This window comes from Cygnus olor, chromosome 1 (assembly GCF_009769625.2).
Source record: "Cygnus olor isolate bCygOlo1 chromosome 1, bCygOlo1.pri.v2, whole genome shotgun sequence".
NCBI lineage: Eukaryota > Metazoa > Chordata > Aves > Anseriformes > Anatidae > Cygnus > Cygnus olor.
This window is the reverse complement of record NC_049169.1, coordinates 3,140,792-3,156,865: the sequence shown is the minus strand read 5'-3', so window position 1 is coordinate 3,156,865 and position 16,074 is coordinate 3,140,792. Positions and strand designations below refer to the sequence as shown.

The following is a 16,074-nucleotide window of genomic DNA, read 5'->3' as shown; positions in this document are numbered from 1 at the left end:
TCTTCAACACCCATGCTGGTCACCTTTAACTCCTCTGTCATGTTTGCTGGACCATTCTTGGATGCTTTAGGGTATTGGTACTGTAAATGGCACTGGGCACATAAGCCTACACAACTTGTACACAACCTACACAACTTCTCCTCGCTCTTCCAAGGCTCTTACCTCCTCGCTGTACTTGCCAACGTAGGAGTATATCTCTGAGAGCGCACTCATAGTGTTGAACTCATTCATATGCATGCGAGACTGCTCAGCCAAATATGCATTCATGTCCTGGTCACTGATTGCTGGCATTTTGGCAATGTCTGAATAGTACCTGGAAGAGAGAATTACAGGTATTTCTTAAGGGGAGAGAGGAGTAAGTCAAAAACTAAACCCATAAAGACAAAAGACACACTTAGCACTCTCAGGCTCAACGATATACCCTGCCATGCTCTTCTTTTACGACGAAGGAGATGACTTAGCCAAAACACAAATTAGACTGAACCGTTATTCTTGAATAACAGATGCATGTTGCAGTCAGTCAACCCTATTCTGAGACTGAAAACCCAAAGAGCATCCAGTAAACTTTTTCCATGCTGTCAATGAAATAGGCAGTACCTTTTGGTGCCAGATTCCTTTCTCAGGCATTCAAGAACACTGCCTCCAGTCCCATGGAGAAGTCCCACTAATCTTGCTGCCCTCTTAGTGTTCCAGATTTTGCCCCCATACACCAAAAGCCTTTCAGGCTTGCTTGTGCTCCCCACACACTTACATCTGCATGCGTTTTGAGATCATCCACCTCCCCCACTCAATCCAGTCTATCCCAGCAACTCCTGTGCTGCACAACACATCCTTTTTGCCTCAAATTTTAAGCTAGCCCCTTATCATAGTTTGTATCAATAAGATTCAATATCCTCATCCCCACTTCGGCTGGAGAAAAATCTGCTTCCCTTGAGTTCAGGAGGACTGGGGCTTTATCCACAGGACATGGAGACCCCAGAACCACTGCCCATGCATCAGATTTCATCAGCAGAGCAATGTCTCTTTAAGGAAGTTGCTATTTTCGATGTCCTTCGTCCCCTGGGTAAGGCAGGTCTTGGAGGACAAGGTTTGCAGAAGGTAATCAGTCACTGTCACTCGCAGCTGTGCTCCGCTGTCAACTGGTTAATTAGACGCCATCATTTACATTTTTAATTTCTGCAATTTGACATTTTGTGCACAAGGAAAAAAAAAGAAAGAAAAAAGGGAAAGAAAAAAAGCCCATAGCTGCAGCAATCCACAATTTTATAATTAGGAGGCAGAGGGGACGAGGAGCCAAAAGAGCTGACAGGTGTCCTGTAAACAGCACTGGGACACCTGCTGAGATGGAGGCTGTCTTCCACTGCAGAGAAATTGGATGCTGAAGTGCTGTATGATAAGGATCCTTCAGACATACAAGTGGGAAAATACTCTCTACGACTGAGCAGGATAGGCAGCTGTGGAAGTCTCCTGTGAAAAAGAACACAGTGCAAGAGGGCTGGGAGGAAACTCCTTCACATCGGAAGGCTCCAGCATTGCTTCAGGCTGGTTTTGTGCCCCACAGTCCCATCCTCATTGCCGTGGGCTGGTCTCAGTTGTTACCCTGGTTTTGCAGACAGAAGGGTTGATGTAGCCCTCAAGAAAGGCACAGGAACCAGAGGTCCTTCTCCCTGCTCTGTGCATGGTCTTCCAGCCTGATTGCTTCCACATCTAGACTCTGGTTCATCACAACATCTCATGCAAACCTCAAATACTGTACAGCATCTTCCAGTATGCGCAACATTATCTTCCTTCAATGTACAAGCTTCTTGTCTTCTGGACTCAGGAAAAGCCCCAAATCCCAGCCTAATTCAGTCCCATGCTCTAATTATTGCCCAGTGATGAGTGGTCTGAGCTTGATTTTGCTTTATAAACTGCCTAACCCCCAAACACCCAAGAAACCCTGAACAATTGTCTAGGAGGGAAGGAGCCATCTGGAAACCCCATGAGAACCTGTCCTACAGAACCACCTCCAGGAGGAGTTGGTGAGCAGGAAGAATAGATATTCCTCAGCCTTTGCCAGTCCCAGAAAACTCAAACTGCTCTCAGCATCAGCTGCTGGACAAAATCAAATGTATTCTGCATGCATTTCTGACAAGGTAAAGTGTCAGGGACTGCTAGCATCCATGAGAATGCTGTTTCAGGTTCCTCAAGGCCAAAGCACATTGTTGTGGACCGAGGAGTCCACAACACAAGGTGTGCCTTGGCACCCAAAGGAATTTACATCCATGTGCAATAGCACATTTAATAGACTTGTGGGGAAAAAAAAAAAAAAAAGAGCCTGCAATGCAGAGAAATGCATTGATTTATGGTGCCTGAGAAGAGCCCATGGAGAAGAGCCCAGCTCCTTATGAATATTGCATAGGCACCCTCCTGCTGGGTGAAATGAAAAGTGAAGGGGATTACATCACAACAGAAATAAATAAGGCTGGTGGAGGAAAGCAGCAGCCACTGTGCTCTGTTTGTCAGTCTGGCTCTGACAACCAGCTGAAATGCTCCTTCAAATGGTGATGGGAGAGGGGGTGAGGGGATGGGACCTTTTTAAAAGTGAAACACGGGCACAGATTGTCTGCTTCTCCAAATTTCTCCCATCTCCCTTTCACTTGGTAGCACTGCTCTCCTGGGTCTGTGACTCACAAGGGTCTTGAAAGCTCCCTAGTCCTCCTCCCAGCTCTGCAGAAAGATGCTCCGAACAGCATGAAATTTCCATCTGAACAACAAAGAGCAATGCACAGTGCTCCCCTGGAGGGAAGATCAGGATGCAATGATCTGAATTTCAGGTCCTCCTGATCTCTCCAGCCATGACAAACTCTCAAGCTGTGATTTCAATGTGCTGGGTTCACAGGCCATCATCCGCTGCTATATATACCGAAGTGTCCCCGAGTCTGCCACATCACACACCTGAGCAGTCAGTTCCCATTAAGACTGCAAACCAAGATACTGTGGAAGTGTGTTTGGGAAAAAAATAAATAAATAAAAGGAAAAACAAACAAACAAACAAACAAACAAAAAGCATGTACCAGTAATCAAACCTGGCTGCTAATACAGGAAGAAGACATATAATCTTCCATCAGAACTCTGCGATGGGCAAATGACTTATTTATACAGAAGTGTTTCTAATGAAGCCATCATTCTGCTATCTAAAGAAATTATAAATGTGTATATTAAAGCATCCTGGCACGGAGATGACAACATCCCTGCTGAGTCTTTATTTACCTTCTATTTGAGCCCGGATCCTCAGAGGTACTTAGGGCCTCTCTGCCATTTACATACCTCTAACGCCTTCAAAACCACCGTGAAGCTGTCACCAAACCCCAGAGGTACTTGAATTTTCACTGCCAGCCTTTGCAAGGCTGTCTGTGTGCTTGCTTGTGCCTTCGCCCTTGTGGCTGACAGCGCTCACACTAAAGCTGAAATGTGAAGGAAGATGTTCTTTAACGCTGTTCCTGTGAGCACAACTAAGCCGATGGCCACCAGGTTGGGAATGGAATTTAAAGGACATCCAGGTCCAACCCCTCTGCCACGGCAGGGACACCTCCCACCAGCCCAGATTGCCCCCAGCCCCATCCTGCCTGGCCTCAGGCACTGCCAGGGATGGGGCAGCCACAGCTCCTCTGGGCAGCCTGGGACAGGGCCTCACTGCTCTCATGGTGAATAATGTCTTCCTTTAGATTAGACAATCTAAACTTTCCTTATATCTAATCTAAACTTACCCTTTTTTAGTTTAAAACTGTTACCCCTTGTCCTGTCACTAGGTTCATTGATAAAGGGCTAGAAACCAAAGTAGACAATGACTGTTTGGTCAAAGGTGCACCACTTGCTGCCCTAGTGCTGCAGATTTTCTCATTCTTCTGTACTCCAGTTTTGGTTAGCTTTGGTGGACCCTCACCCAGATGTTTCCAGGAGAGACTTAGATACTGTATGGGGTTTATGTGGCAAGGATTTGGTGGGGGGGCTGCAGGGGTGGCCTCTGTGAGCAGAGTCCTGCAGCTGCCCCGTGGCAGAGAGGAGCCAGGACCCGTGCTGGAGCAGTTTGCTCCTGGTGGATGGACCCCGTGGTATGGAGCTGTGTGGGAGCAGTTCTTGAAGCCCCCACAGGCTCAGTTCGGGAAGGACAGCATCCCGTGGGAGGGACCCCACAGGGAGCAGGGGCAGAGAGGGACCGTGAAGGAGCGGCAGGGATGAAGCATCAGGGACTGACTACAGCCCCCGTTCCCCGTTCCCCTGCGCTGCTCAGGGGGAGGATGTAGAAAAGTGTGGATGGGTGGAAGGTGTTTTTAGTTTGCTTTTAGTTTCTCACTGTTTAGTCTGCTAGTGACAGGCAATAAATTATATTAATCTCCCTATGCTGAGTCTGTTTTGTCCATGATGCTAACTGTTAAGTGATCTCCACGTCCTTTTCTCAACCTATGAACCTTTTATCATCATATTTTCTCCCCCTGTTCTTTTGTGGAGGGGGATTGAGACACTGGCGTGGTGGAGCTCAGCTTCACCAGAGCTTCTCCTGAATCACAGGGGGGACACCTTTTAACTCGAGGCTGCTTATCCTCTGATGTGCCAGGAAAATTTGTTCATCAGACATCAGAAACAATGAAACCCTTCAGAAATTTGGGGGAATTTGTAACAACCTTCTCTGAAGCACATCAGCAACTCAAATGGATGATGGGTGGATTACTAAATCACAGGATGTGACTTCATAGGTATCACTAGCACAGCAGCTCACCTCCTCTTGGCTTGAGCAGGAGAACCCGATACCTTCACCTGCCACCAACAGATGGGGAAGTACTGTGGCCGCACTGGTGTATAGTAATGATCCCTTTTAGCCTCAGTTCCTGTTCTTTAAACATCCTCAACTTTCCCTGGGAAGTTCTTGTTTTGTTTTGTTTTGTTTTGTTTTGTTTTGTTTTCCTAAGGAAGCAATACAGCGGTGACCTGGGAATACATCTTGCCCTCTCTTTAGGCAAGGGGCAGGGTGAATGCTCATCTTCATTACCAGCCATGCAAGGCTCCTCAGTGGGGCTGTTTCACAAGAATAACTGTGCCTGCTGCCACTCAGCAACTCATTAACTCATCAAAAGCGAAGAGAAAAGCTGTGCTGCCAATGCTTCCTCTCCAGTCTGAAATTTTCCAGCACGGGCCATGGTTTAGGCAGCTTAGCATGGAGCTAATTGCCTTCCAAAAGATCTTTTTGTCATGGCTGTTGTTGTGCTGTCCTGGGTTGGGACTGCACTCATTAATAATCTTTTTAGCATATGAAAAGCTTGTAACGAATCCATGTGCTGCAGACGGCAGACGCAATTACAGCAATAACATAATTAGTGTTATGCAATAGCCGGCTGTATCCGGACCACTGAAGGAGGAAGAAACGTATGAAAGGGATCCAGTGGACTGCTACAGCAGGGAAGGGCTGAAGGGAAGCTTGGGAACATCCTAGCGGCCAGCTCTTTCATGAGATGAAGTGAAGCAGTGCAAGGACACGTTGTTGGTTCCTCTGTTGGCAGGGCAAGGCAGTTTTAGTTTGCTGGGAGGCATCTGAGCTGCACCTTCCGTGTTTGTGCTGATTCAGCTACAGGAGCCACAGGACCGCGTTACTCCAGATCGATCCCATTTCACAGAAAGGTTCAAGGCCAAGCTGCTGGACACTAATTGGACTTTGGCACGAACAGCATGACAGCTAGGCAAAAGGATTTTACTTTTGCATGCGCATGGCTTTTCCAGCAGTTTTTTTTGTCTCAGAATAAATGGCAGAGGATGGGTGGGCTGCACTGAGTCAATGGCTGAAGAATGAATCAATGCACAGGTAGTTTTTCTGTGAGAAGAAACTGTCCATCATCGTCTCAGTGCAGAGGCTGCAAGGGTCTGAGGTTGTACCCTCTGAGCACAGACACGTTTTCATCTTTGCTGCTGAAAACTGCACTGTGTGAGAGCAGCGTGTTACAGCAGTAAGAAAATATCAGGGGTATTTTCGAGACAAAAAGTAGGGGAAGACAGGTGAACAGCCTTCAGGCACAACAAAAGCTGCTGCAGAGAGGCAGGGAACGAGCTGTACCCCATGGCCCTGGGGATGCAATGAGATCCACGGGCGTTAACTAAAGCCAGGGAGATTTTTCGCTGACCATCAGGGAATACATTCAGATGGGAAGGAAAGGGGAGCACAGCAATGGATTGCCCGAGGAGAGCAGAGGCTCAGTTGTGGGAGGACTTTAAGAAAACATCTGTCAGGAAGGCTTGAGACAGAGCTGATCCAGCCCTGAGGCAGGAGCCGGGCACGTTGACCTCTCGAGGCCTCTTCCAGCACCGTGTTTTATTATCTCTACTGACAACACCCTCTCCCCTTGACCCTTGGCATGCTGTATCTTGAGCCCTCTTTCTCTCAGGGAAAGGAGATGAAGAAAAGTGCATTTCTGAAAGTACAGCCAGGATTTCCACCTGTCATTTGATGCTCTCTTCTAAAGCCCTTGGAGTTAAAAGGTCACCCCAATGTACCTGCTAAAAACCTCACTAACTTACAATGTTGGGATGTGCGCAGTGTATAACCTTTATTGTACTAAACCAGTACATTTTGTCTTTGTCTTTAAAAGTAGCTGCAAAATGGCCAACAGAAAGCACAAACACTATATTGGAGGACACCATTTATTGACTGCAGAGCCCTGATACCACAGGCTGACAAGAGATGTAGGTTTTAGATGCTGAATGGAGACGGACTATCCGTTTTGTGTCGTCCAGACACACTCTCACAATTTTCTAACAAGCTGAAGACCTTGATGTCAAATGGTTAACACCATGCAAACCATGGTTGCTTAAAGGAAAGGAAGGAGAAGGCATCACAAACCCAGGCTCTGGGTTGCAGTAGCTAGGGCAGGTAGTGTTTGTGCTCAGGTTAACAATAAACTGCAGATGTTATAATTCTGAACTCCATGGATGAAGTCGCTTTAAATGTCCTTTAGTCTGAAACCTGTCAAACCTATCACGCCTATTTTGAACATTCTTGACTGGAAGATTCTCGAAGTCTTAATAATATTTGCAATGTCTCCTCTGACTTCCAGCTTTTCTTTAAGGGGCTATTTTTAAGGCACATTAAGCAGCCAAAGCATGTCCGAGTACCCACAGGGATGAGAAAAAAGCATTAGCTCCTCTGCTAGCAGCACTGCAGGTATTTTGGGCACACCTGTGCAATGGAAATTCTCTTTGGCTTCTGCTTTTTGTCCTCTGCCCCTTTTCAGTCTCCCATATTCCTGCCTCCATGCCAGGCTTCGGTAGAGAAGCATCGTATTGGTTGTGATGCAGGCAATTAAATGGTGTTAATGAAGTTCAAACAAGTGTTATCATAAGCCTGGCAACATGGAGAGAAATGAAAGGTCAGCCACAGCCCTTTGTCATCTTTTCAGTGTGGTGTTGAATGCTAATGAGACAGGCCCAATTAGAACCGGCTCCCCTTTGTATTGCTTGGGGATTGCATCAAATGCTCCCAAGTTCTCCAGATTTCTAGGCTCAAAGGGGACATTTGAAGTAAACTTGAAAAGATGCAGATCTGAAGCTGCTCTAATGTAAATTCAGCAAAGCCTATAGAGTTTCACTAACAGAAGTCAAATGAGAATCTGGTCTATCATTCCCATTCTTTTCCTCTTCTTTCAATAGGCCAGATTACGATATTTGAAAAGCTGCCACCTTGTTTTAGGACCACAGACTGACTCTTCGTGGCTTCAACAAAAGCCATGTTCCCATTCCTGGGTTAATTCTTCTGCCTCTGTCAGGCCTCATCTTCTGCCGCAGGAATCCCAAGTTGTGGCTGTGTGCAGGTACTTTTTAGTCATGTGTTTTCACAGTGAAAGAGCCCTGCCTGTGTATTTGAATGTTGAACTTGGTTTTTGCAAAAGTCAGGATGTCTCAGTGGGTTTGCTTCAGCAGGCAGAGTCCAGCTCTGGTCTCAACAGCATTTTAAAAAAGACCAAAAATAAAATTCAATTAAAAAAAAAAATCAAACTCCTATTAACTACTGTGTAAAGAAAGACCATTGGTGAGGCCAGAAACTGCATCTATGTCCTTTCCAACTCTGAAGAGTTGGAGAGTTTCACAGTTTCACTCTGAAGAGTTGGAAATCTATTTTTTCTTGAATTGGAGGTACGTACTGTCACCCATGCCTGCTTCTTTCTCTGCTACTTCTTATGTCAAGATAATCCCCAACATTGAGTTTTGTGAGTCCTAAAGGCACACTCCACACTGAGAAACCAATAGTTACAAAAGGATTGCTTGGAGCAGCCCAGCTCAGGTACTATCTCAACAAGCACGTTAAAAGAGAGGAGTTGGCTTTTACTCTGGAGTGCCTTCAAGTAGGGTTACAAACCACCACTGACTAATTGCCCTCTTACAGATTCTTCTTCATCAAAGGAGATCATTTGATTTCAGGTTCTTCTGATTTACTCAACCACTTCTTAAACTCTCAAACAGAAAATCTTTTTTATCTTATGATTCAGTCTTTGAAGAAGTCTAGTGGTCTCGAATGATGCTGTCTCCAGCTGACGTTGACTACAGAAATAACTCAAACCAGCACTGGAAGCCATTGGAGTTGGAATAACTCCCTCAAAGTACAGTTGCAGAATGGAGAAAAGGAACTCATTAACTCAGAGTAGAATTGAAATTATATTCTGTTCATCTTTAATAAGTTTTTCTTTGATCTGCAACAGCATCCAGGTGCCTTGAGTCAGTGGCATTGACACACGAAAGTATTAATAGGGCAGAAGTTCTAACCATATTCCAAACCCCGACATCTCCCCTTGGGCTTCAGTTCAAACTTTCAGACATCAGTACAGATAATAACTCAGCACATGCTGGGCCCAGAAATCCAGTGTTCTTTACTAGCAGCAGGAGGTTTTATGTACCTCGTTTGTTGTTCAGCAAAATTTCCAGGGAAATGCAATACATATTGCTGAAGATCACTGGGCAAACAGAGTGAGCTCCAAAAAGTTTTAAAGTGAAATCAATACTGGAAAAATAAATTTAAAACAAACAAACACACACAAAACAAACAAACAGAAAACCCTGCCACTTTCTGTTTATCCAGAAAAAAAAAAAATGGCTTTGCATGAGGAAATACCCTGTTCTTCACCCATGTACCTCAGTTCATCACTCAAATGTGCCGTCTCCAAAGGTATAAAATCAGGGACATATGTAAGAAACTACCCACCAACTAGAAACACTTCACAGGTTGCTAAATAGTGTCTGTAGTACGATGCCATTGGGTCACTGTTAGTGCAAATTTATGGTTTCTAAATAAATTTCAAACATTTCTTTCCCCCTATCCAGGTCAATCCAGCAATCAACCTCAATACATACTAAGAAACTTGGACACAGTACCAGAAGTAGGTCATAATTAAGCAAGGTAGCTCGTAAGAGCCTTACAGGTTGCCTAGAAACGACATTTGCAGACGTGTTTAACCACATCCAAAAATAATTGTCCGGACAAATCAGAGACCAATGGGAGCATTATTGTAAAAATTTCACCTCATGCTGACTAGGGTACAGAGCTCTTTGATCAGCTGTGCTCTGCTTTCACAGAATGAGAGAAAACCTTCTCCACCAAAGGAAATAGTCTGGTTTACAGCACAGTATGCCTACAGCAGCAGAGGTCTTATATCACCTGCATGATGTGGTATCAATTTCAGACAGTGCCTATGAAGTCATCCAGACAAATCATTGCTGAAAACTGGATGCCGTTGTGCAGAAATGATCTGTAAGATAAACCCATTATTGTATTTACAGAGCAGCAATCACTCTCCAGCTGTGCAGTTCCCAAACCTGTCCATAATACCAGGCAAATGTGGCACGTTGAAAAACAAAGCACAGATCAACTTCTACAAGGCTTGCTCCAGCAGACAACATCCTGTTGAGTGGAGTACAAGATGTGCTATAGTTTATCCTGTGGAAAATCTTAGGGAAAATGAAGCCCCTGTGTATTGCAGGAATACTTGCCTTGGTTGTATTTCCCGTAGAGTAGATCTGTCAGACCCTGTCCTTCTGTGCAGTAGTTTCTACAGGTTCTTGCAGTTGTGGATAAAATGTTTAGAAAGACCTCTGACCTTTCAGAAAGTACCTGCAGAGCTTCAGTCATCAGCCTCTGAACCCTATGGCATCTCATCCAAAGCACAGAAGAGCTGCCATGGAAAGCCACTGAACTCAAAGTAAGGGATGACAATTGTGTGATGCATGGGATGCAGGCAGTGTGGGAATTCACAACAATGCTGGGAGAAATTAACCACTTCTTCTGGTCTGTGTGGGATGACTGAGAAGCCCATGTAGCTCACAGGGCTCAGGCACAGTCACCTCCCCTTCCTTCCTCCACCTCTCTCTCTTTCAACAGTTTCTCCTCAAGAGATGATTGCATCAAATGATGGCAAACACCTTCAGTTCACACCTCTGATTAAATTTCTACCTCTGTTGTAAGGCACGTGGGAATAAATGTCTATCAGAGAGCTTTCTATTCGGGCAATAATCAAAGAGAAAAAGCCCAGAAGCAGCTACCAAAAGCAATATTAAGGATACCACTTACCTCCATCCATGAAGCAGGGCCTCATTTTACCACTTGCTTATTCCATTCCTGTTTCTAGAGCTAAAACTCACCTTTCCACCCAGTTCTTGTAGCTGGGGATATCCTTGGCATAGAGAAGCTTGTTGGAGGGGGAGTCTTTGCCCAGACGGTGTTCTGAGGTTGAACAGGAGTCCATGAATGTCTGAGCCACTACGGAGAGGCAGGCGTCTGTGATGCTGTTCTTGTGGATGTCGAAGACAAACTGGGGGTTCTTGATCATGTTCACCCAGAACCGTAATGGCAAGCTGCAAGAGGGGTGGAAGAGGTGAGTCAGTAATTGCATGGTTCAAAAGCTTTGTCTTGCGGTGTTACAATGCTGACTGGTGGATAGGAATCAAAGATCTAGGCATGGAGATAGGGATTCTGGAATAAGCTTCAATTTTGTGATTTATTTCCAATAAATTCCTCCCCTGCAGGGCTCTTGAGATGGTGGTGGAGTCATCTCAGGAATTAGCTTTGTCTCTGTAAGCCTTGCAGACCAAATTTTGTCACTCCTAATGTCAATGTCATTTTACTGGAGTTGCACATAAATTAATGAGATTATATTAATGAAGGTAGAATTGAGATGATGAAAATATCTCCTAACTTCTCTATGGTAGGGTGCAAATGTAAGCTACTGTTAGCTAACAGATAGACATTGCATTTACACAACTTATGGTAAACACTAGGCATTGGTACACTTGGCTTTTGGCCTCACAGTAAATCCAGGGCAAGAAAAGGTAGGTACAACTGTCAGGCTGTCAGACTGAGCCTGGGAGTGTTAATGGCAGGTATTTTGTGCTGTGCATGCCACGTATTGTCATGCTGCACAACTCAAGCCCAAACCCCTGTAGCACATTCTGCATGAAGCAGACTCCATGTGACAGAGAAAACCCTGTTGCCTCAAGGAAAAAAAATAGGAATGGGGAACAAGTGTTGCAACCTTTGAAATGAAAATTTGTCTGTGGAAATGCTATTCCAATTGCAACTCAAAAGCCTTCCTCCCTCCCCACCCCTTATACTCAAAAGAGCTCTTCATTTGTGTGAGATGTCCTGAAGCATCTACATCCAGCCTTTGCCTCAAGCTTTTTTTTTTTCTTTTGTGTCAGGGCAAAGACATTCATATGACTGTGGCCTAGGAGCTGAGATATGTCATGGGTACCGGAGTCCAGTTGTCTCTCTGTCTTCCTGCCAGGCAGACTGTTAATCCTACCATCAGTGTCTGTACCTTCCCAAGAAGGTTATTCTTCAGTTTAAAAAAAAAAAATCACCTTATGTTTAGGCTAAATTCCTCAGTTTATCCAATTTTCTCATTACCCTTACGTGCGTATAGCACCATAAACAATCCATACCCACGTCTGGTGCCTTTCAGGTCACAGCAGGCATTTTAGCATGTCCTCACTAAGAAACGGTACCATATTTTTCTAAACAAATTGTGTTACCCTCAGCCAGCAAAATCATGGACCAAAAGTAAGGAAAGCCTCACACAGATATTCTTATCAGCCAAACAACATCCTTTAGGGAAGGGGCAGAAGTTCAGGAGTGGGAGATGCTGGCAATGAGACCTGATGTGAGGAGTGGGAAGGAAGCTTTTTAGGTTGCGAGTGGAGGTTCATCTGCTGGCGGAAGAGGTGGATGAGTGAAGAACTTCTTCTGTAGTTGTTTGGATGGTAAGGACAGCCACAGCGAGTACAAGCACACGCTGCATGTATGCAGAGCTGTGGGGAAGGGCTTGGGGGACGATATCCCTAGCTGGGAATAATGAAGCCCATGATGTGAGTAGGAGTTAATTTAATCTGATTGAAAAGATTTCTTCAAACTGCCCCTGATCCCCCCCTGCAACACATACAGACTCTGCCTTTGTCCCTCCCCCCTTAAGTAAACCTCTTGCTCATTTATTCTGAGTGGCTGCAATCAGCCTTAGATTAGTGCCGCAGATAATGTTAATAATATGCTAATGTTTCATTAGTTGAAAGCCTCTTTGGTGCATGGGGTTTCTTTTTTTATGTCACTGCACTGTGACGATCTGCCATCAGCATGGCTGGTAAAAGGAAAAAATGCATGAGCTGGGAGCCCCATGGCTCTCCTCTGCTGTTCCTTTTATAGTCCCTGTATTTACACAGGGAAAGGGGAGGGAACGATTCCCCAGGGGTCTCTTTCCAACAGGGAGACTCAGCAGAGAGGTGCTGCAAAGATCTTTTCTCTTCACCAATCCTGGCTTTTCCCTGCTGTCCCATTATGTGTACAAAGAGGGACCACTGCCTGGCAGCTAGAGCAGGGGGTTGATGTCAGCCTTTGTCACTCATTTGGAAGGGGATTCACATCCAACTTCAGGCCCTTTAAGTACTTAATACCTTTTAAGACTCTCTAAGGTATCTCTTCTGGCCCCCAGCTACCAGCCCAGGAGGGCACAAGTCTCCTGTGGGTGTGCACATTCCCTGTGGTACACCTTAAAACATTGTATAAAAAAATGGCTCTAGATGCCACCAAAAGGAGCTCCAGGCCCCCACTGACTACAGTGGGAGTTCAAATTCCCTTTGCAGATGAAGACAGCAATGCTGAATCCTCTCCCATGAATCCCGAGAGATCCCTATGGGCCTGCACGCTACAGCAATTAAATACTTGACAATTTTTCCTCCTATATCCTCATGAGGTCCCTCAAAAATATTAGCATCTCCATGTAATACTGGGATCTATATCCAAAGTACTCCATCCTTGATAGCACCCTATAGGTTCTGGGTACATCTGACTTCTCCATCAGCCTGGGATGATTGAACCTGCCATGATGAACCCCATGCCAGCTTCCTCAGTTTCCCCAGCACCTAGAATCCTAGAATCATTAAGGTTGGAAAATACCTTCAAGATCATCTGGTCCAACTGTCCGCCTACCACCAATGTCACCCACTAAACCATGTCCCTAAGCACCACGTCTAACCTTTCCTTGAACACCTCCAGGGACGGTGACTCCACCACCTCCCTGGGCAAACCGTCCCAATGCCTGACTGCTCTTTCTGAGAAGAAATGTCTCCTCATTTCCAACCTAAACAACCCCTGGTGCAACTTGAGGCCATTCCCTCTTGTCCTATCACTGTGAGAAGAGGCTGACCCCCAGCTCCCCACACCTTCCTTTCAGGTAGTTGTAGAGAGCAATAAGGTCCCCCCTGAGCCTCCTCTTCTCCAGACTAAACAACCCCAGTTCCCTCAGGCACTCCCCATAGGACTTGTGTTCCAGGCCCTTCACCAGCTTTGTAGCCCTTCTCTGGACATGCTCCAGGGCCTCGATGTCCTTCTTGTAGTGAGGGGCCAAAACTGAACACAGCACTCGAGGTGCGGCCTCACCAGAGCTGAGTACAAGGGGACAATCACCTCCCTGGTCCTGCTGGCTACACTATTCCTGATACAAGCCAGGATGCCCTTGGCCTTCTTGGATCCCAAATCTAGATCCCAAATGATACATCCACCTCTTCCCCTTACAGTCCAAGATCTGGTACCAGGCTGCACTGGTCTGTCCCACTCACCAGTTGCTCTTCCAGGTATGCCGCACATGGGGATCATGGATGTTGTGCTTGTCAGCCTGCTCATCCAGGAAGTCGAACATGTATTTGATGGCCAGGGGAAGCGCACTGCCACGGTGGGCAGTGCTGAAGATGGTCTCAAAGAGGTCATCTACAAATTTCTGGAGAGTGCCCTGTTGGGAGAAGGAGAGAAGAATGTGAGATGCTAAGTAGGAAGAGGATGATGAATTATGGTATCCCACTGAAAACAGAGTATACCTGTAAATCAGGCTCAGGAAATATATTGAAAAGCAGGAGCCACTTAACAGCTTTTAAATGTGACATGAGTTGAAATTTCAACCCAGATGTCTTTAAGCAGACATCTGCATCTTCATAATATCCATTACTTATGTTTAACAGCTGAATGGGGTAGGTCAAGATATTACCTGTCCTCTCTGTTACTAGCACTCAGGGAGGGTGGCTGAGATGTAGTGGGATACCTATCCCCATCTCAGGTATATGGTGATGGGATGGTGCTCGTCTGTTCCCACTGAATTTTCTCTCCCCTGCATCCTATACTCAACTGCTTTGGTGCAGCCAAAAAATAGCCATTTTCTATGCTGGTTTTCATCCAGGGCCTGTTCTTAAGCTGAGAATAGAAGTCAGATGAATGTAGAGAACAGAAAGTGTCATTGGGACAAATAGGACAACAGTGACTGGAGAAGGTGGCTGTCCTGTATGTGTAAGTAGCATAATAAATAACAACAATTTCATCCTAATTCCAGTAGGCCTCCTTGTTTTTTACTACCCATCTTCATGGGACCAAGACAAGCCCTAGGAACAATGTTTGAACGGGTCAAGTACTGCTCTGCAGACCTAATGCCCACTGCAGAGATTGGAGCGGTGTCCTTAGGCTACTCTGGGAGGAGAACTCCAGATCCAGAAGAACTACCCTGGCCAGATGATGAGGACAGTTGACCTTCAGTGAGGACGTGAAGAGCTGGAAGAGCAGAGGGTGACCAGGCCTGGACAAGGGGGCTGCTGAGGAGCTGTGGTAACCTGTAAAGCCTTACTCTGTCATCAGAGCTGCACAGGCACTTACATGTGAACAAACCATATGGCTGCTAAAATAACCAAAAATCAATCAAACCTCCAATAAACATTTCCTGATACACAGATTTTCCTCAGCTGAAAAATAAAAGCCTTCCCTTTCTCTGCAGACCCAAGAAAGAAATTCCTCCTTACTAGAAATGAAGCACCAGGTTCCACCAGAGCGACACAAGTTTACATAGCGCTAACAAATACTTAATTAGAAAGCTGGTGTCTCTTGCTGATTCACCACTTGATTTATTCTTTGGGAAACAAACAGAGGTGCCTTTTGCTTGTGTGAACTCCTACAGGGTGAATAATCCCTGCAGTATGTCTGACTCAGAAAGGGCCCCTGAGGAGAAATCTTGTTGGTCTAACATGGAAGAACTTGCCCTCAGGTTCACTTTCTGGAGGGAATTAGTTCTCTACATGCCCACCCACACAAATACAAAGAAAACCTCTGAGGCTTTTAGGCAAGAGACTCCAGGTCTCGGAGGTCAGGGATTTAACAGAATAAAAATCATTGTCAGTTTAACTAAGTATTCCCTGGGATTGTATTACTAGCAATTGGTCTCTCTCCTCTTTCCTCCCCCCTAAAATGGTCATGATGAGGAAAGAATATTGCTCAGCCCAAGAGGGGAAACAATAAACCCCCAGCCTTTTTGCTCTCTCTCTTGCTGTGCAAGTTTTGCAGCTGCTTTCCTGCTGTCTTCAGAAAAAAAGAAAAAAAAAAAAGGAAAAAAAAGTGTTGAGTTTGTGATCCGAAACAGAAAGCAAAAGCAATTCAGTGGTGGGGTAAGGGACATATCCCCAGACAGTGTAGATCTGCACTGGTCCAATGGTTGCTCTTTTACACCAGCTGGGGCCCTGGCCCTGGGGAGCACCATTTTC

At 45.5% G+C, this 16,074-nt stretch overlaps 1 protein-coding gene across 1 annotated transcript in view; it reads right to left on the bottom strand.

Moving 5' to 3' along the window:
• Positions 1-16,074, bottom strand: part of PLXNA4 (plexin A4) — a 423,963-nt gene that overhangs the window by 7,326 nt on the left and 400,563 nt on the right. Inside the window, 3 exon segments of the mRNA XM_040546170.1 lie at positions 163-313; positions 10,654-10,866; positions 14,119-14,288. Of these exon segments, the coding sequence (XP_040402104.1) occupies positions 163-313; positions 10,654-10,866; positions 14,119-14,288 (534 nt within the window).